This window comes from Tympanuchus pallidicinctus, unplaced genomic scaffold (assembly GCF_026119805.1).
Source record: "Tympanuchus pallidicinctus isolate F22 unplaced genomic scaffold, pur_lepc_1.0 scaffold46, whole genome shotgun sequence".
Taxonomy (NCBI): Eukaryota; Metazoa; Chordata; class Aves; order Galliformes; family Phasianidae; genus Tympanuchus; species Tympanuchus pallidicinctus.
Window position 1 is genome coordinate 495071 of NW_026294765.1, and position 18321 is coordinate 513391.

Here is an 18321-nt window from a genome sequence, read left to right on the forward strand (position 1 = left end):
AACACAGTTCATGTTGGAGCCAACTGGCAGAGCTGGACGGTAACACAGCTAAGCCACTTCCTCAGAGGAGGACGGCTGGTGGCCCTCTGCCAAAGGGGACAATGTGGGACTGCAGCACTGCTCTGTCTGCACTCCTGTTCCTGTTTACATGGAGTGATGGGAGAGGCTTCCCAGCATGTTTTTAAGCCAAGGTTTAACAAAGTGCCACATCCCCGAGGAATCTTGGAGTGGAGGCTCAGCACAGAGGGCAGTGCCACATCCCGGCTTGCAGCTGTGGCAATGGGGAGATCACACAGTCACCTCATTCCAATCATGTACTGGGATGTGGACACGTCCCCAGTGCCGCACGGCCATGATGGGAGCTGTGATAATGGGGAGATCAGGCAGTGACCCTATCTTGTCCAAGCAATGGGGCCTGGATGTGTTCCCCTGAGGCCCCACAGCCACGAGGGGAACTGTGAGGGGATGTAACGTGGTGACCTGCTGGTAATGGGGAGATCATACAGCAACCTTGTCCCAGTCAGGGTCTGGGACATGGAGGAGATCCCAAAGCCCTGCAGCCATGGGGGGAGCTGTGAGATGTGATGACCTCCTCATAACATGCAAGTCACACAGTGACCTCACTCTGGCCATGCCCTGGGGACCTGGAGGTGACTCTGAGGCTCCGCAGCTGTGATGGGAGCTGTGATAATGGGGAAACCACACAGTGACCCTACCAGGTCCAAGGGGACCTGGATGTGTCCCCCTGAAGCTCCACAGCCATGAAGGAAGCAGTGAGGGGATGTAACGTGGTGACCTGCTGGTAATGGGGAGATCATACAGCAACCTTGTCCCAACCAGGGACTGGGACATGGAGGAGATCCCAAAGCCCTACTGCCATGAGGGGACGTGATGTGGTGATTTCCCCTGCACTGGGTTAACCTTGTCCTGGCTCCCATCCGCAGGGACTGAAGGCATCGGGACCACCTGAACATTTCAGACCGGGACAGCGTTTTTTGAGTCCAAACGTCGCCATGATAAGCACAGGGCGAGCCTGCAGAACTGCACCGTCACTCCACACCGCCACGCCGGACATGGCTGTGCCACCACACACTGCGGCTGCGCGACGGGCCCGGCAGCCCGCCAGCACTCTCCCCGAGGAGACGGAGCCCTGAAGCAGGGCGCTGAGCCGCACGGCCCCGCGCACCCCCACCCGCGCCCCGGGGTGCCATTTTGTCGAGGGCCGCCCCTCGCCCGCCACGCGCGGCGGAACCCGCCAGGGGGCGCTGTGGCGCGGCGGGGTCCGGGGCTGCGCGGCGCGGAGGGGCGCGGAGCCGCCAGGGGGCGCTTGGCGCGCCGCCTTTGTTGCCGTTGGCGCCTTCCTCTATATAAGCGGCGGCGGCGGCGGCGCGCGGGCTCCGGCGGGCTCGGCTCGGCTCGGCTTCGGCGAGCTCGGTTCTAGCTCTGCTCGGTTCGGCTCGGCTCAGCCCGGCACGGCGGCGGCGGGAGAATGGAGATGAAAAAGCGGCTCACGCTGGAGCTGCGCAACAAGAAGCCTGGAGAGGTAGCGCTGCCGCCGAGCACATGGCGGGGCCGGGAGGGCGGGGAGGAACGCGAAGCGAGCGGCGGGGCCCGGCTCGGCCCGTGGGCGCCACGGCGGAGCGTGCGCACGTGTCGGAGCAGGGCTGGGCGGCGCTGCCGCCGTTACCGTGCCCGGAGCTCGCCCAAAATGGTGCTGAGATGGCTCCCGCCGCGCCGGGCCGTCTAACATGGCCGGAGCGGCCCCGCGCACGCGGCTCGGCCATGTTAGGGGCGGCCCCGGGCGCCATGGAGGCACTGCGCCGAGGGCCGGAGCTGAGGGGCGGCGAGGACCGGAGTTGCCTCGTGTTGGGGCTGCGGCCTCGAGCCTTCCTTAAAGCCTGCTGTGCCCCCAGGAGCCCGGCACGGCCGCGCCCCGCTGCCAGCCCGCCCGCCCCGCTGCTGCGTGGGGAACGTGGGAAGGCACCGTGCCGCCCCCGGGGCTGCGGGCTGCCCGGTGTGCGGGGCTCTGATCGCCCTGCAGGCTCCCGGTGAGCCGAGCTCGTAGCGTAGCCGGCGATGGCAGCAGCACGGGTTGTACTTTCCCCGCTGCTGGTGGTGATTCACAGCCCGGCCTCTCCTTCGCGCAGGCAGGCAGGGCTGCGTGGGCTCGCTGTGAGAGGAGAAAGTGGGGAAAGAAAGGTGGAAATTCCCATGCTCGGGCCTGTGCCTTGGAGTGGGGTTTCTTCCTTCTTGGAGGAGGGGAAGCTCAGTGCTGAAGCACGGACATGAAGAGCCCACGTTGGCAGGAGGAGGGTGCTGTGATAGACCTACCCAGCCTAAAAAAAGGAGCGAGGCGATAGCTGAGCTGTCCTAAATCACTTTGCTGCTCAGTTTCCTTCTCCATTGCCGCTTTGGCTGAACTTTCTCCTTCCCAGTGCCTGCCTGTGGCTTGTATGTCCTTTGCTGTGCTGAGGAATGCTGTCTGCTCAGCTGGTGGGGCCAGTTAAACTGCCTCGCTGCTATGGTGTTTAGATCACACTGCACACAGCGGTCAGCCAGAGCTTGAGGCTGGGACTTGTGCACCCTTTCAAGCCGTTTGTGTTGTCCTTTAAGCCTCAGCTTCTGGAGCAGCTCATCGCTGCTGTGTGCAGTGCTTCAGCAAAGAGGCCTGTCCTTATCTGAGGCCGGCTGTGCCATCCTGCTGGCTTCCTCATGGCAAGATAGCTGTGACTGTCATCCAGCTCCTGGAACAGATCGCTGCGTCTCTGCAGCACGTTGCCCTGGGTTGCTTAAAATCGAGCTGGGATCACAAGGAAAACGCTCCATAAATGGAGCTTGTGGTTGAAGCTAGAGCCTTTCTGGATGGTGAAGGAACTTGCAGAACGAGAACAGTGTGAGGAACAGAAGTGTCCCTTGGAGGCTGCAAGCTGCAGGTTTCCTCTTGTTTGACACCAGGAATTTGAGTGTGGCATGCTGGGGAAAAGAGCAGGCTCAGAGCGTGTGTGCCCTGCAGCCGAGGCTGGTACGAGCCAGTACTGCTGCTGGAAGGAGCAGTCCTGGCTGCTCAGTCCTGTTCTGCTTTTGCACTGCCAGCTGCAGCGTTTGTTCTGCTGGCCAGGGCAAGGCTCTGCTCCAAGTTAAGCAGGTCTCTCCTCAGCTAGGTTGGTTCTTAACCCAGTAATGTTCACTCACACTTCTGTGGTGAGAGTGAACCAAGTGACAGCCAGACAGAAAAGTACTCTGTGCTTGGACACTGAGTCTCAGTTTAATCAGAGTTTTGTTTGAGGAGCAAAATGAGTTCAGCTGCAGAACTCTTGGTTGAGCTTTTTTGCTCAGAGCCCTGACCAGTACAGCCACCTCAGGAGTTTGTGTTAACTCGTTTTGACCTGGGTTGCTGCTGTGAAGTTGGCAGGGCAACCCTGGAAGAAAGCTCCCTTACAACAGGACCAAGTGAAGTTCGTATGACTTCCTAAGAGTTGGCTGATCTGAGCAGGAGGTAAAATTAGAGATCTGCAAAGGAGGGATTTGGAGAGCAACAAGATCTTTCTGGCCAAGACTCATTTTTGCATCTTTGTGAGGAAGAATGTATGGGGTAAAAGCAAGTTTTGGGAATGGCCCACAACAACTGGAGCTGTGCTTCAGAGAGGGGGGGTGGCTGCAGGTATGTGTGTCTGCTTTTTGAGTGCTTCCAGGGCGCAGGTCTGTGGTCTTATTGTTGTGGGGGGTTTATACTGAAAGAACAGGTAAAGATGACTGCTGTGCATGTAGTCTGTGCTTGGCAAGATATTGGATGCCATCAGTGTATGAAGAGCTTGGAGGCTAAGGGGTGTGAGGGGTTTGCTCCATAAAATATCCTGATTTGGAAAGGACCTATCAGGATCATTGAGTCCATGTGGGGAATGTGCCTTCAGTGGCTGTTTGGGACAGGCTTTCCAGTGCCCAAGGCAGGCCTGGTGTTGTGGGGAGGACCAAAGGGGACAGAACCAGGTGACCTAGTTTGGTATTTTGTTAGCTCTACCTGGGTTGTGGCTCTCGAAGCTTTCTGAAGCTATGTGTGAAATGCTTTGAAGCAACCTTATGGTTCAACCTCTGAAGGCTTCCTAGTGAAGAAAGGCTTCTGGCAGGCCTTGGCTGGAGTCAGATGTATGGTGGTGCAAAGTTGTACAGCTTATATTTAAAGGTTGAAATCCTCACTGCAGTAACTTGTGCTCTCTCAGAAGTGGTTTGGCTTTAAGATCTTGCGTGTCCCCTAGGGTGAGCGCAGGGAGACCTCTAGATATGCCTGCTGCTGTGAAGCTTCACTGAGCCTACAGTCAGCTTGGTGGATTTGAGGTGAGACTCAGCTGGATGTGCAATGACAGCTCCTGAGTGTCTCTGTTGGCAGGTGAAAGAGCTGGTTCTTGATAACTGCCGTTCGGATGATGGGAAGATCGTCGGGCTCTCTTCAGATTTTGAGAACCTGGAGTTCCTCAGCATGATCAACGTCAACCTGCTGTCCATCTCCAATCTCCCCAAACTTAACAAGCTCCGAAAGGTGAGTCCCATCTCCAGCAGTCCTTGCTCTGAGACAGGCAGGCTGATCTGTATCTGGTCAGAGCTTGTTCCTGCATTAGCTGGAGATAAGACTCTTGGATTCTCAGTCTGTAAGCTGAGCAATTAAGAGGTTATTTTGTAGTGTGAGAAGATATTTTTAAGCTTGCATTTTAAGCATCCTTTTGTGTTTCTACTGTTGTAAATTTCAGTCTTGTATTTTAGGTTTTAGTGTTTGTAGTTAGGTGGCTGGATAACTGCTCCCTCAAACCTGCAGTACGAAGTGGCTGGGAGTGGTGCTATATTTAACTTGGAAATGGGATCTCAGTGAAAACTGGAGCTGCTTCTCTAATGAACAGGGTTCTGCTACGGTCTAGTTGTCAGGGAACTGTATTCCCTTTGTGAAAAGCTGAAACACTTTGTGACCATATGATGTTTCCTTCTGGCAGCTGGAGCTGAGTGATAACCGGATTTCTGGTGGCCTTGAAGTTCTAGCAGAGAGAACTCCTAACCTGACACACTTGAATCTAAGTGGCAACAAGATCAAAGACATCAATACCCTGGAACCCTTGGTGAGTGAAAGGCAGTGCTGGGATCTGAGGGATGATATTTCCTTTGGGGAGCATGTCTGTGCAGCAGAAGTCCAACATCTTGGTAACTGTTCCAACAGCACTTCGTGGTTCTGATGGGCACAGATGAGTGGGTCCAATTTGAGGCTGGGCTAATAGTTAATGGCTCCACTGTCTGGAAAACCAGCAGCCAGTTGCTAAAAAGAAGCATGAAATTTGGGCTGGATGAGTAAAACTGTGGATGCAGTGCTCAGTGTCCATCTGAGAAAGGACCGTTAATGGGTCGGATGCAGTTTGAGGTAGGTGGCACCTGGGGTGTCATGGAGATGAGTTGCTTGGACACCAGTGAGGGCTTCCATTGCATCAATCCAAAGACAATGATGCTGCACTGTGACCATGGGTGCTGTCACAACTTACATTGCAGGAGTTTCCTGTTAAGAATGCAGGAGCACCATTGCTGGTGCAGCTAAACTGCCCTAAGGAAGGCTTTTGCCTTGTCATCTAGACTTAGTAGCTGTGAAAGGCCTGATCTAGGGAGTTGGCCTCAGTAGCTGTTATCTGTGGTCCCTCCATCCTCTCCAGAAAGAGCTGGAAACTGTTCTCCTTTGCTTAGCTGGGTGCACAGTGTGGTAGCCTGACTGGAGGAGCTGCGGTGGCTGTGCTGAAAAGCACATCAGGTACAGTTTGCAAGCACTGAGCTGCCTGTGTTGTGCTCTTGGGCATTTTGCCTGATGTTTCTGGGCACTGTGAGCCTGATTTTGTAATTCCTCCTGCTGTGTGGGAGCTGGGCACTGTGTTTGTTACCCACTCCATCATCTAAGAAGGCGTAAGATTCCCATATGGGTCCAAGGAGAGGAAGCTGTAGGACAGGGGAGCTGAAAAGGAGTCATCTTTCAGCATAAGTGTTGTCCTATGCTTAGGAAAACCAGCAACGTATCTCCACATGAGGAGCATATGGTGAAAATAATGCATGCAAATATCCTTCTTGGTATTAGATATGGGTAGTAAGCAAACCATCTGTATTCTAATGGCTGCTTGATCTTCTGTTAAAGGGTTGACTTGTGAATGATCTGCTGACTTAATCTTTGCAGAAAAAGTTGCCAAACCTGCATAGTCTGGACCTCTTCAACTGCGAGGTTACGATGCTCATCAACTACAGGGAGAGTGTGTTCACCCTTCTGCCCCAGCTCACGTACCTAGATGGATTTGATGCTGATGAGCAGGAAGCTCCTGACTCAGACCCTGAGGCAGATGGGGATGGCCTGGAAGATGAATATGAGAATGGGGAAGGTAAGAAATTTAATCCTTTTTCTTGGGGAACAGCCCATTTTCCCATTCTCTACGGTTGTGTTGCTATATAAATGATTATAACTTGCCACTGAAGTAGGGGCTGTTTGGACAGCCCTGCTCATTCCTTTCTTTGATGGGCTGCAGAGAAGTGAGGCTTGCTGCAAGCTGGCAGGGCTTGCTGCTGGTACTCCTTGTGTGTGCTTGTTTGGTGTGAGGTCCTTTTCCTATTACCTCTGCTCTGGGAGTTGTGGGCATTCTGTCTGGGATTAGCAAATATTTGGAAACCATAATATCTTTGCCTTTGGTAGAAGGTGAGGAAGAGGAGGATGATGATGAGGAAGATGACTTGGATGAAGAAGTCATCGATGAAGAAGATGATGAAGATGATGATCTGGAAGGTGAAGAGGAGGAGGATGGAGTAGATGATGAGGTGAGGCTTTCTGTCATTACTGTATGTCTTCAGCAGCATTTTGGCTTGCTTTACAGTGTGTTTGTATGTTGTGACCCATCAGACCAGGTGTCACAGGTGCCTGTTTGTGGGCAGATTCAAGGGGTCCTACCCTGGGCTTTGGCTTTTCCCATCCAGAAAATTCTTACTCCATCAGAGTTTTCTGGTTCAGTAATTTTCTATTTGGACTGATGTTTCTGTATCAGTTGTCAAGCCATAAAAGCCATACATGTAAACTCTTAACAAGTGCTGTTACAGAAAGAGGAGCTTCTCCATGCTCAGCTTGTACCTGGCACCCTAAGTAAGGCAGGAGCAGAGTTGAAGGAAAAGCATTGTGGTTTGTGTAACATGGTGTCTTGTTTTGATTCTAGGAGGAAGATGAGGAGGAAGATGGTGAGGATGAAGAAGATGATGAAGCTGATGATGGTAAGTTGAATTCTAATAACCTATGTGCCTTGCAAAGCTGTCTTGACAGTCTTGGCATGTTTGCTCTATTAGAGCTTCCCAAGCTTCTGTGCCTTGTTGCCTTCAGCTTTCCCATGACAATGCAGCGTTCCTCCTTGGAGGCACTGCTAAGCTGTTGCTTGTGTCTGAGCTAACTAGAAAATAGTGGCTAAAACCTGAGAGTTAGGTAGTAGTGATGGGGAAATAAGTTTCAGTGCCTGTTAATGCCTATCAAGCCAAATCAGCCAAATATTAGGGGTAGATTGCCTAGTGAACCTGTCTAAGTAGCTTGAACTGATGGCTCTTGCCAGACTGGGGCTTCTGTCATAGACTCTCTTGTTAGCAGTCTCTGTGAGAGGAGCTCCTCTCTCCTGTCAGCTGTAGAGAGGGGTATAGACCTGAGCTTGACTTGAGCCCAGACTCCTCTGGTTATAAGCACCCAAACACACTGACAGAATGTGGTGGCTGACATGACTTTAAATGTTCTTTCTTGAGTTCTGTCAGAAATGACTGAACTGTATAGTCGAGCTTTTGGGACTGCTCAACAAAAAGCCTGCTTTGGAGCACTTGATGAAATGTAGGATGCTTGGAGGCCATAAAAATTGTTACTGCTGCTTCTGAGTCCATGCTTTTTGGGTAGCATGAGAAACTGAGCTGGGTGGATCTCATACGTCATGGTGAGAGTCTAGTCTGTGCTTGCTCACTGGCAAGCTGTGGCTGCTGAGGCTTGTAGCTGCAATTCAAGTGCTGTTCCTCAAGACTGAACAGAACTTCATGCTTCACCTCTGTTTGCAGACCTTCCACGGGGGGAGAAGAGAAAACGAAATCTAGAGGATGAAGGAGAGGAAGACCCAGAAGACGAAGAGGATGATGAGGATGACTGATCCCAGCGAGCCAATCAGTTTTACAGACTATGACTGTGCTTGTCTTAACCTCCCCGTTGTGTCTATGTGAGACTGTAAATCCCCATCTCCCACTCCTCCTCCCCTTTGTATGGCTGCAGCGTCCACAATATATTTTTTTAAGATGTAGAATACTGTAGGCATTCAGGGGAATCTTCCATACAAGGCTCTCTTTCTCACAAGTATCTCATGACCAAAGGCTTTCTCCGTTCTGTGGTTTGTGCAGCAGTTTGCAAAAAAAAAAAAGAAAAAAAAAAAAAGAAAAAAAAAAAAGAAAAAAAAAGAAAAAGAAAAAAATTTCCTCCTAGGGTATCTTTGGTGTCTGAAATCAGCCTTGCCACACTGGACCCAGAGCTCCAGCCTGCCACCCTGCCTGACAACCAAGAAGGTGTTTGCTATCTGCATGCCCTCAGACCTGCTTTCTGAAGACACTCGAGCCATCTTGAGCAGTGGGTGCAAATCTGGTTCATCTGAATGGACTCTTAAGCAACCGATCACTGAGGTCTCTCTGATCAGAAATAATGGTGATGTGATCTCTGGATATGCTTGAAGATACTTTAGTGCTGGGATTGTGGGGTGCCTGGGGTCTTGGGCGGGGGGTTGACTGCTTGCAAGACCTGGTACCTCTGGTGAAGCACCTTGCAGTAGCCCTGTACTTGCTTTCCTACTTTTTATAAACTGGAATGTTTTTTTTTTTCCTGATTGCCACCTAATAACTTTGACTTGGATGCCCAAGTAGTGCTGGTTTATGGTCCCGAACATCTGCTGTGCTGAGGCATGTCATCGTTCTAGCAGCCTGTGCTTTGGGAAGAGATAGGAAATAGCAGGTTTAGGGATACTGCACTTCTGTCAAACTCCATTTCGCACTGTACAGAACACGTTCAACCAGTATCACTGTGATGCACCTAACTCGGCGTTCCCCAGGAGACCGTGTTAGCCTATATATTCTCAGGGTCCTTCTGCTAGCCAGTAACAGCTCTGGACAGTTGCCTGGTGTGCGTCCTCCTCCTTTTTCCTTTTCAACATGAAGAGAAGTCCATTGATCAGAAATCCAGCTTGCTCCCATTCATGCTGTTCACGTGCTGCAGGAGCAGCCATGGGGCATGTCTCCCTCTGACCTGGAGTGGCTGGAGCAGGGAAGGGGGGAATTGGACCAGGGCTAGCTCTCCACCGCAGGGTTTCTGGCCTCTGACCCTTCTTTCCTTTGCCACGACGTGTTCAGATGGCACAGCTGATAGCTTCTGGAGAAACCTGGCCCTGTGGCCTGCAGGGGTGGGGAACTGTTGGGTGCTGGGTGCCTGCGTTTGGGGACAGAGGGAGCAACGCGGTGCTGGGAGCATCCCACTGCTGCGGGGGCACTGGCACTTTGCAGAGCTCTGCTCGGTGCTCCAGGCGATGCTTTGGCACCCGGTGCCTGGAGGTGAGGCTCACAGAGTTCCTTCAGGAGTGGTGTGTGTTTGCAGCACATCAGAGTTTCTGTTGCTTTGTTCTGTTCTTGCCGTTGTCTCTTGCATTGTACAGTAGCTGTAACCATTCAGAGAAGAACTACTCCTGTAAAATGCAAACTGAGTAACTTATAAATGTTAAAGGAATTTTAAAAAGGAAAAAAAAAAAAAAAATCAGAGCAGCAGTTACTTCTAATTTTTTTCCCTGCATTTTTAGCAGATTGTATGGATTTTATAATAGCCTAGTCACTGTCAGGTTTCGATTGGTCAGACTAGTCCCAGGAATAAGGATCTCCAGCCCTTTTGTATCTTTTGTTACAAAATTTGGATAAAACTTTTAATAAAGACTTCAGTTTTTAAAAATCCATTGCAATGAATGTCGTCTTCACTGCCTCTGCTCTAGGAACTCCAGAGCTGCCAGCAGCCCATGGAGCCCTGCCTTGGAAGTTCTGGGGCAGTTTTTCTTGAGCAGCTGGATCCTCTCCCACAGCAGTGATGGCTCTGCTCACCTTTCCATGCCCTTTTTTTTTTAATTTGTGGAGGATTCTCGGTAAGTGAAGCTTGTCTGTTATCATTGGGGTGGGGATGGAGGGCTTGGATGGGAAACGTGCTGGGGAAGCCATGCAGGATGTGTCTGTGGGGTTTGTATGGTTGTATGGCAGCTCCTGTTGTGGGTTGCTCCTGTGAATTGCCAGCACCAGGTTCATGGGGAGCTGTGGGGCTGCTGAAGGACAGGTAGGTGTGTATCTGCTTTTCTATCTGTAGGAAAAGTCTGCGGTTAAATGTTGAGAAGTGCATGAGAACGGCTTCGACTCTGCTGGGAGGCCCTGCTGAGGACAGTGATACAGCTTAAGGGTGGAGAGGGGTGAACAGCCCCAGTGTTGGTACACCCCAAAGGCAACGCTGGAGAGGGGGTTGGGTGTTGGGACCTGAACCCAGGCAAGGTTGGAGGGCTTTGGAGGACTCAGAAAGGTGAGCTGTGCCTCCTCCCTGAGGTTTTAAGGTGCCTATAGGGCTGCGTGGTCCTGGTGAGCTGTGACTGCCAGTTCTGTGTGGGCTCTTTGCAGGGTGGTTGTGCCCAGGGCGTTGCTCTGTGGCCAGCCCAGGGGCTGGTGAGGATTTGTGCAGCCTCACTGTTGCTGCTCAGTGTTCAATCCCCAGCAGGAGTAGCTGGGGCTGCTCCCTGTGCTCACCTTCCCCTATACACAAAGCTGGGCGTGCTGGAGCTATGGCTGCAGGGCTGCATGGAGGGAGCTGGGAGCATGCAGCCCCCTCAAGATCTGTGTTATGGGGTCGGTGTTCTTGGGAAAAGAGCAGCTTCAGCTCTGCTGCAGGAATCCTGCAGTGCCTCCCCTCCAGCTGCTATGAGCGATACACATGGAATGAGTAGTAGAGTAGTTCTCAGCTACTGCTTGCAGAAAATCCATCTTCCAGCCAAAGAAAATAAAAGCTCCAGGTGCTGCAGCACAGGGGGCAAAGCCTGAGCACCCAATAGGGCAGCAGGACGACGGGAGCTGCACCTGGATGATACTGGCCTCCTCCCTATGGAGTCTGTTGTAAATGCTGTGTCTCCTTCAAACCCACCCTTTCCACACCCTTCCCATGGTGGGATCCCCTGCTGTTCGATGCAGAGCCCCTGCTGCCCCTCCTGCCCCCTCTCTGGGGTGGAGGGGCAGCTCCTTAGGGCTGGCACAGCTCCTTGTTGCCCCCCACAGAGGCTCTCCCAGCCGTTCCTCCTGTACAATTCCTATTTATTAATTTCCAGACCTTGTTCCTGAGCATCCATTGGGCTCCCCCCAACCTCTCACCCCCTCCTCGCAGGCTGGAGCAATAGAACTTCTAGGGAAGGGAGGGACACGAGGGCTCCTAGGGGGCTTAGCATTTCAAAAATAAAAGGGAGACTCAAAAAAAAAAAAAAAAGAGAACACCAATTGCCACCCTCCTCTGGCAGCCCATGGTGGGGGATGCTCCCAGGGTCCCAGTGCTGAGGCGTGGAGCATGCGGTGCCCTCAGTTCAGCAGGAGCAGAGCTCCTCAGAGCTGCGAGTATAGGGAGTTCTCCATCTCTGGCGTCAGCTTCGAGTGGAAGGAGGCGATGCTCACCCCAAAATCTGTAGGGAAAAGGAAGAGAGCCGTCAGGTGTGGGGGCTGAGCTGCACAGGTTGCTTTGGGGGTATGCTGTGGCCTGGAAGCATGCTGGGATGCTATCGTGAGGACAGCAGTGGGGTTGATCCACATTAACACCTTCTTCCTCCAAACCACACCCTCTGAGAGCCCCATTCTCACCCCTTAGGGACTGAAGGGAAAGAAGGGGATGCTCATGCTCAATCCCATTCAAAGAGAGCACCTGGGGTCCCCCATAGCCCCCTTCCCAAGGCCATACCCACGTCTGTGTCCATGCGCCCAGCTGGTGCTGGGTTCTTGCGGTGCTCCTCGATGTGCAGAGTCATCTCCTCCCGGGAGGCAGTGGAATAGGGGCACTGCATGCAGGTGTAGCGGCCCCGCGTGTGCTCCCACACGATCCGGCTGTTGGAGGAGTGCCCTGCAAGGACAGGTGAAGGAGGGAAGCACAGAGCCTGCTGGCAGCACCCGTGGGCACGAATGGGGTAGAAGCTCCCCGTTCTGAGCACTGCAATATGAACGGGTCACAGATCTGGGGGAGACCCCACAGCAAGAGGGGTCCCAAACCTAAAAGCGGAGTTGGCCATGGGTGTTGCGTGGAGCTGTGCCATGGAGCTGCAGGGCAGGAGAACCCCACTCCAAGGAGGTACCCCAAATCTGGGAGAGCCCCCTGCATCTAGAGGGGGGACCCCAAATCTTGGCACGTAGCTGGCCATGGGTATTACATGGACCTGTGGGGTGGGAGTTTTCCACGCTGAGCCCTGCAATATGCATAAGTCCCCGCTCTGTTGGAGGGACTCCAAATCCTGGAGAGGCCCCCAGATCTAAGAGCAGAGCTGGCTATGGGCATCACATGAAACAGTGTCCCTTGGCCACGGCTGCTGGAAAAATGGGGGGGGTTTGAGTCCAAGCAACTGCTGCACCCCCTCTTGGTGGTGCTGAACCCAAGCTTAGCAGATTCTGGTGTGGGGGGGTATGATGCAGACAGCAACAACCTCCCCTACCTGGGCAGCATCCCCTCTGCACAGGGCTCCCCAAAATGAGGGTGCTTTCCCTCCCCATTGTGCTCGGGGAGCTCTCCCCTCCCCTAGAGTCCCCCCCTACACCTCCCCCCGCCCCCCCAGTGACAAAGCAGCCCCCAACCAGTCGGTGCCGAACTAACCTGGAGTCACTCCTGAGCCAAAGCATGGGAGGAGTGGGCTGACACTCACACCTGCGGAGGGAATCGAGGGGCGAGACAAGCATTAGGCCTTCCCCTCCCTGGGTGGGGGGGGACGTGGGGGGCAGGCCTGGCACCCCAGCATGCGGGGGAGCAGCAGGGCTGAGCCAATTTAGAGGATTTTGGCGATCGCTTTCATTGTTTTTCTTTCCCAATTTGGTGGGGGGAGGCGGGGAACGGCGGTGGGATGAGGCAGAGGGCGGTGGAGGTGGGCAGCTCCAGGCTGTGGGCTATGGGGTGAAGGGGGGATCCTCGCTGGCCGTCGTGCTGTCCTGGTCCAAGAGCAGAAGAAGCACTGCCCTAAGGGCCGTCTGTGCTCACCTTGGCTCTTCTTCCAGACGGCGTTGGAGGCTGACGGGCCATGGCTGGGCGAGCAGGGCCGCAGGCGGGGCTGGGCTGTGGGCAGGCTGAAGGGCACCGGGGGGTGCATGTAGGAGAGGAACGGCACCGAGGAAGGGGGAGGAGGAGGAGGAGGCCCCGAGAAGCGAGTCAAGGTCGGAGGGCCAAACAGGTTGGGTTCCAGCAGCGGGAAGGGATGCGGGGCCGGCGGGACGAGCGGCAGCGCTTCCAGCGAGCCGGGCAGGTCGGGCAGGCTGGAGGCCGTGTCTGTGCCAGGGGCTGTGGTGATGGCTTCTTTCTCCGTGTGCCGGATGACGGTGGGAGGCTTGGGCAGCCCCTCGGGGAGTGGTTTGGCTGTGGGTTCCTTCTCTTGGGTGGAGGCGGTGGGCAGGGTGGGCTTCTCGGCCTTTTGGGGCGGCGGTGCGGGGCTGCTGGCGCGGTCGGAGCAGACGTGGAGGTGCTTGAAGAGGGAGCGGTGGGTGCGGAAGCGCAGCAGGCAGTTCTCACATCTGTGGGGCCACAGGCAGTGTCAGGTCTGGGGCAGTCAGTCCTCCCGTGGTCACTTTGGGACACACAGACCCCCTGACCTGGGGTCTGCCCCGTTACGGTGGGGTACTGGGTGGCCTCAAATGAGGCATGGGATGGGGCTGTGTGTACATGGGATGGATCCACGAAGAGACATGGGGTGGGGACAGGAACAAGAAGGGGATAGGGACAAATGGGAGACAAGGACAAGTGGGGGGAACCAGGACTCACTTGAAGTAGCGGTTGGGTTTGTAGTGCACTTTCATGTGGGTCATGAGGTCCTGCATGCTGGGGAAGGTCTCTGTGCAGCCCAGCGTGGGGCACTGGAAGGTTTTGCCTGCAAAAAAAGAGATGGGGCTGAGTCAGCACTGTCCTGGCTGCACTGTGCCCCTGGGTGAGGATCCTGGTGTTGTCCCCATCCCCTTCCATGCTGTGCCACCACTGTGCCCCACACCCCCCTCTGGGCTCCATGAGCACTATTTGTGCACCACATGACATCCCCATCTTGCCATCCCCTTACCCTCAAGGGACTGCGTGGGTCTGTAGTGCACCTTCAGGTGGTCCATCAGCTCTTGCATGCTGGGGAAGGCCAATTTGCAGCCATAGCTGGAGCAGGCGTAGTGCTTCCCTGCAAGAAGATACCTCTATTGGCCTCATCCCCTATCCCTACTCACCCACGGATCAGCAGGGTGGGTGATGCACTCAGCTCACCTGGGGCTGGACGGCGCTTTAGGAGCCGCAGGTCCTGTGCTGGGGGGGCTCCTCCACTCCCCAGTGCTGTCATGGGGCCTGCAGGGAAGAGGTTGTAGGGTCAGTGCTCTGTGCAGCCATCGTGATCCCAAACCCTCAACCCTGCCCTGGCTATGGAGCAGAGCGTGATCTGGGGTGGGGTTGGGGCCATAGCTCTATGCCTACAATGGGATTTCTGGTGTCCCCCAGCGTCACACCCCTCAGACAGCAGCCTGCCCCACACCATCCCAGGGACTCACCTGCTCCCTCCCCAACGTATTTCCCCCCCAGGGAGAAGTTGGGCAGAGTTTCATCCTTCTCCGTCTTCATGGTCGCTGCAAGTCACGGGGCTCTCCTCTTCTTCGTGGTGCTGCACCCAACCAAGGAGCAGGGGTTAATGCTCAGCACATAGCAACTGCTCTTCTCTGGGTGTTAAAGCCAACACCCTCCCTCCTCACCTCTCCCCCCCCTCACACATGGTCCCCAAAGCAAGCAAGCATCACTTCCTCTGCCACATGCCATGGGGCACTGCCCCACGCATCACCAGCTTGTAGGATCAGGTGCAGCACAGCATCCATAGGCAAATCCTACCCTGGACCCACAGGACCCCCCCCCTTTCCCCCAGGTGACACAGTAATGGAAGCATTTCCTCAGCTTTTCAGGGGAAAATCAGCTTAAAACACATGGTTTTGGGGTGCTGTGGGATTGCAAGCTGTATTGAGAAGCACAGCCTGGATGGATAGGGGAGGGGGGGGGCTGTCTCAGCACATGGGGTGACACTGAAAGGTGTTGCTGGGGTTGGTGATGGAGTCCTCAAGCAGTATCCATTCCAGGGGCTGGCAGCCCCCATACACCACAGGTTCCAATGAATTTCCTGATTTCTTGAAAAAACAAACTTGGAAAAATTGCCTTTTTGGCATCCTGCTCCCTTATGTCCTCATCTGGAGTGGGCTGGCACTGGGACCAAATGGTGCCATTGGGGATGGTGGCATTGGGTTTCCAGTGAGGTGGTGGTTTATGATGATCCCAGGGATAGGTAGGGTCAAGAAACAGTGTAGGAACATCACTGCTCCAGGAACTGTCCCTGACACAGTGAGGAGCTGCATGGACACAGCATGCTTGGCCCTGCAAACCCCAGCTTTGGGGGAGGTGGTGGCACCTGCACCGTTCTGCTGCCATTTGTCATCTCTAGCAGGACAGCATCCTTCTGCAACACTGAGCAAAGGGCTGTAAGCCAATGTTCCCATCCCCAGGAGATGTCACCCCCCAGCCCCAGAGCAAACCCTGCCTTGGAAACCCAAATCCTGGAGCCACTGCACCCTCATTGCATGCTTCTCACAGCATTTTCCTGCAAATCCAATGGCACTGCTGTGCTGAGTGGTGACCCCATAATAACCCCTTCTGGGGTCCGAGGGGTTTGCAGCCTTCGGTCACCCAGAGCAGCTTTGGGACTGATTCTATTAATAATGAACACAGCTCATCTCCCTCAAGCAAACCAGAGGATGATTTAAAGACATTCACAGATCCACTCCGGGAGGAGAAACGGGACCGATAATCCCATCCAAGCATCTCTGTGATCAGCAGCTCAGAGGCTTGGGAGATGAGAGACAAAGGCTGGCTCATGGGACCGCCCCTGGGAGGTGACAGCCAAGCAGGGACCCTGGCTCTGCCTTTACACCCCCTCCCATCTTTACCCCATGGAGGAGGATGCGGGGTCACCCCAGGGATGCTCAGGGTGCCAACATGTCCTGGTACTCCCAAACTCACATGCCATGCATGGGGAGCTCCCATCTGCTCACCCCATGGCTACTAGCCCTATGGCTGGCACCTCCTGGCTAGCAGCACCCTGTGGCTGATGGCCCCTATAGATAATACACCCATGGCTACCAACACCCGTGGCTGGTAGCCCACCCCTGCTAACCTCCCCTTTCAATTACTGATAGCCCTCCAGCAACAACAATACACCACGGCTGGCAGCCTCTATGTCTCACAGCCCCCCATGCTAACAGCCCCCTAACCATGCACTCATGGCTACCATCCCCATCTACCAGTAGCACCCCATCTATCCCCTCCCCCCCCCTCGCTAGCAGCCCCTTTGTCTTACCAACAGCCCCCCAACAACAATACACCACTGCTACCACCCCCCCTATGGCCGGCAGCCCCCTGCTAACACTCCCTTTGTATTACTGACAGCCCCCCAACAACACACAATGGCAAACAGCACCGTGGCCAACAGCCCCCCATGCAGCTCCCCCTTGCTAGCAGCCACCCGGTACAATTGTCAAGACCCCTTCCCCCCCAATAAATCCCGGCCAGCAGCCCTTATGGCCAGCAGCCACCCCCCCCCCCTCCCCGCCAGCATTCCCTACACAAACAGCCCTATAGGGGCTGACCCCACCCTGAGGGCACCGCAGCCTCAGCAGTGACCCCCCCCCCCCCCCCTTCTTCCCAGCGCGGTGCCGCCCGCACGTACCGGGGCTGCGGGGGGGCCCGGAACGCGCATCAGCGGCGGCGTTGCGGCCGCGGGGCCATTTTCTGCTCTCGGAGCTGTCGCGAGAGCCGGGGGGGGGGGGGGGGGGGGAGGCGGGAGGGGGGGGAAGAGGAGGAGGAGGAAAAAAGCGAGTGGGGGGGATGGGGAGGAGGAAGGAGAGGGGCGGAAGGAGGGGTGCGGGGCGAGGGGGGGCCGCTGTTTGTGCCCCATTGTGTGCGGGAGGCAGCGCGGGGGGAGGTTTGCGGGGAGCCCCCAGAGCAGCACCTGATAGCAGCCCCCCTTTGGGATCCTTTGGAGACCCCCTCCATCCCTCACCTCGAGCACCCAGCAGAGAATGCCATGAGCCGCTGAGCCCCCCCAAGTTCCTTGGAGCATCTCTCAGAGCATCCCGAGCCCGTCGCTCTACCCTGAGCCCCCGAGGACCCTCCCGGGCTGCCCCCATCAGTGTAGGGTTGGGAGATGATGGCAGCATCCCGTTCCCATTTGCACATCCCCAAGGAGAGGTCAGAGGCTGCAGGAGGGCGATTCCTGCACCCTTTGAGTTCCCAAAGCCTTTTTTTTTTCTTTTTTTCTTTCTTTCTTTCTTTCTTTTTGTTTTTTTAATAATTAAAAGGAGAACAGTGCCATCATTGCAGTCTCCCTCTCTAAACATGGACCCTAAAACTGCATTTATGGGAAGAAATCCCCCCTAGGACCATAGGGTGTCAAGCAGAGCTATGGGACTGAGTGTCCCGCGCTGCCCAACTCGTGCACCCCCCAACCCCGTGACCCCCCCGTGCCCCCACCCCAGGCCCTAAATGCCATTTGCCACGTGAGGACTCCATTTCCCAGCAGTCTTTTGCCTCGCACAACCCCCAACCCCACAGGATATAGGATCCTTTGAGCCCCCCCTCAGCTCAAGGCGACCCTCCCAGCCCAACATTTGGCCCAGAGTCAGCCCTTGGTGGGGGGAGGGAGGAAGAGGAGGGCTGGGCGGTGAGGCAGAAGGCTGCAACAGGGCTGCGTCACTTCCTCTATCCGGGGAGGGGACGAAGGGCCCTGAGGCTGCACAGGGCTCTGCATCTCTGACATGCCGTGGTCCCCAGCAGCATGGGGGGCATTGAGAATGCACAGGGACCAGCCCCATAGTTTGAGGGTTTCCACCCCTTAGATCCATGCAGTGCTGGGGTGTGCAGGAACGTGAGACGGGGTTGGGCTCTGCGCTGTGATCAGGAGGGGCTGTGCAGGGAATGGGGCTGAGCCATTGGGTGTCCCCTGTGTCCTCATGTGT

General features: G+C 55.1%; 2 protein-coding genes across 4 annotated transcripts; one reads left to right on the plus strand and one right to left on the minus strand.

Moving 5' to 3' along the window:
• The first annotated feature begins 1351 nt into the window (after window positions 1–1351).
• LOC128090408 (acidic leucine-rich nuclear phosphoprotein 32 family member B) lies at window positions 1352–9993 on the plus strand. Of its 2 annotated transcripts, none has more exons than XM_052702715.1 (7): window positions 1352–1543; window positions 4385–4534; window positions 4980–5102; window positions 6191–6389; window positions 6701–6819; window positions 7209–7263; window positions 8077–9993. In XM_052702715.1, exons 1-7 carry the CDS (start codon window positions 1490–1492, stop codon window positions 8163–8165), a joined length of 789 nt encoding a protein of 262 aa, XP_052558675.1. In that variant the 5' UTR covers window positions 1352–1489; the 3' UTR covers window positions 8166–9993. The 2 variants fall into 2 exon arrangements, with proteins under 2 accessions (XP_052558675.1, XP_052558674.1); XM_052702714.1 differs by having other exon boundaries at window positions 1355–1543; window positions 6698–6819.
• A 1365-nt stretch (window positions 9994–11358) lies between these two features.
• Window positions 11359–17130, minus strand: ZNF414 (zinc finger protein 414). Of its 2 annotated transcripts, XM_052702708.1 has the most exons (9): window positions 17034–17130; window positions 14821–14930; window positions 14543–14620; window positions 14352–14459; window positions 14063–14168; window positions 13289–13815; window positions 12911–12961; window positions 12011–12169; window positions 11359–11738 (listed from the first exon to the last, which is right to left on the minus strand). In XM_052702708.1, exons 2-9 carry the CDS (start codon window positions 14888–14890, stop codon window positions 11662–11664), a joined length of 1176 nt encoding a protein of 391 aa, XP_052558668.1. In that variant the 5' UTR covers window positions 14891–14930; window positions 17034–17130; the 3' UTR covers window positions 11359–11661. The 2 variants fall into 2 exon arrangements, with proteins under 2 accessions (XP_052558668.1, XP_052558669.1); XM_052702709.1 differs by lacking the exon at window positions 12911–12961.
• Between the last annotated feature and the right edge of the window lie 1191 nt (window positions 17131–18321).

What these genes read in the sequence shown, in the direction of transcription:
- ZNF414 (XM_052702708.1), bottom strand. Translation starts at nt 14,890, where the DNA reads ATGAAGACGGAGAAGGATGAAACTCTGCCCAACTTCTCCCTGGGGGGG. An exon ending in AAACCCAACCGCTACTTCAA is followed by an intron (nt 13,816 to 14,062) that starts GTGAGTCCTGGT and finishes GTGGCCCCACAG; the next exon opens with ATGTGAGAACTGCCTGCTGC. An exon ending in TGGCTCAGGAGTGACTCCAG is followed by an intron (nt 12,170 to 12,910) that starts GTTAGTTCGGCA and finishes CTGTCCTTGCAG; the next exon opens with GGCACTCCTCCAACAGCCGG.
- LOC128090408 (XM_052702714.1), top strand. Translation starts at nt 1,490, where the DNA reads ATGGAGATGAAAAAGCGGCTCACGCTGGAGCTGCGCAACAAGAAGCCT. An exon ending in GCAACAAGAAGCCTGGAGAG is followed by an intron (nt 1,544 to 4,384) that starts GTAGCGCTGCCG and finishes CTCTGTTGGCAG; the next exon opens with GTGAAAGAGCTGGTTCTTGA. An exon ending in AGGATGGAGTAGATGATGAG is followed by an intron (nt 6,820 to 7,208) that starts GTGAGGCTTTCT and finishes TTTTGATTCTAG; the next exon opens with GAGGAAGATGAGGAGGAAGA.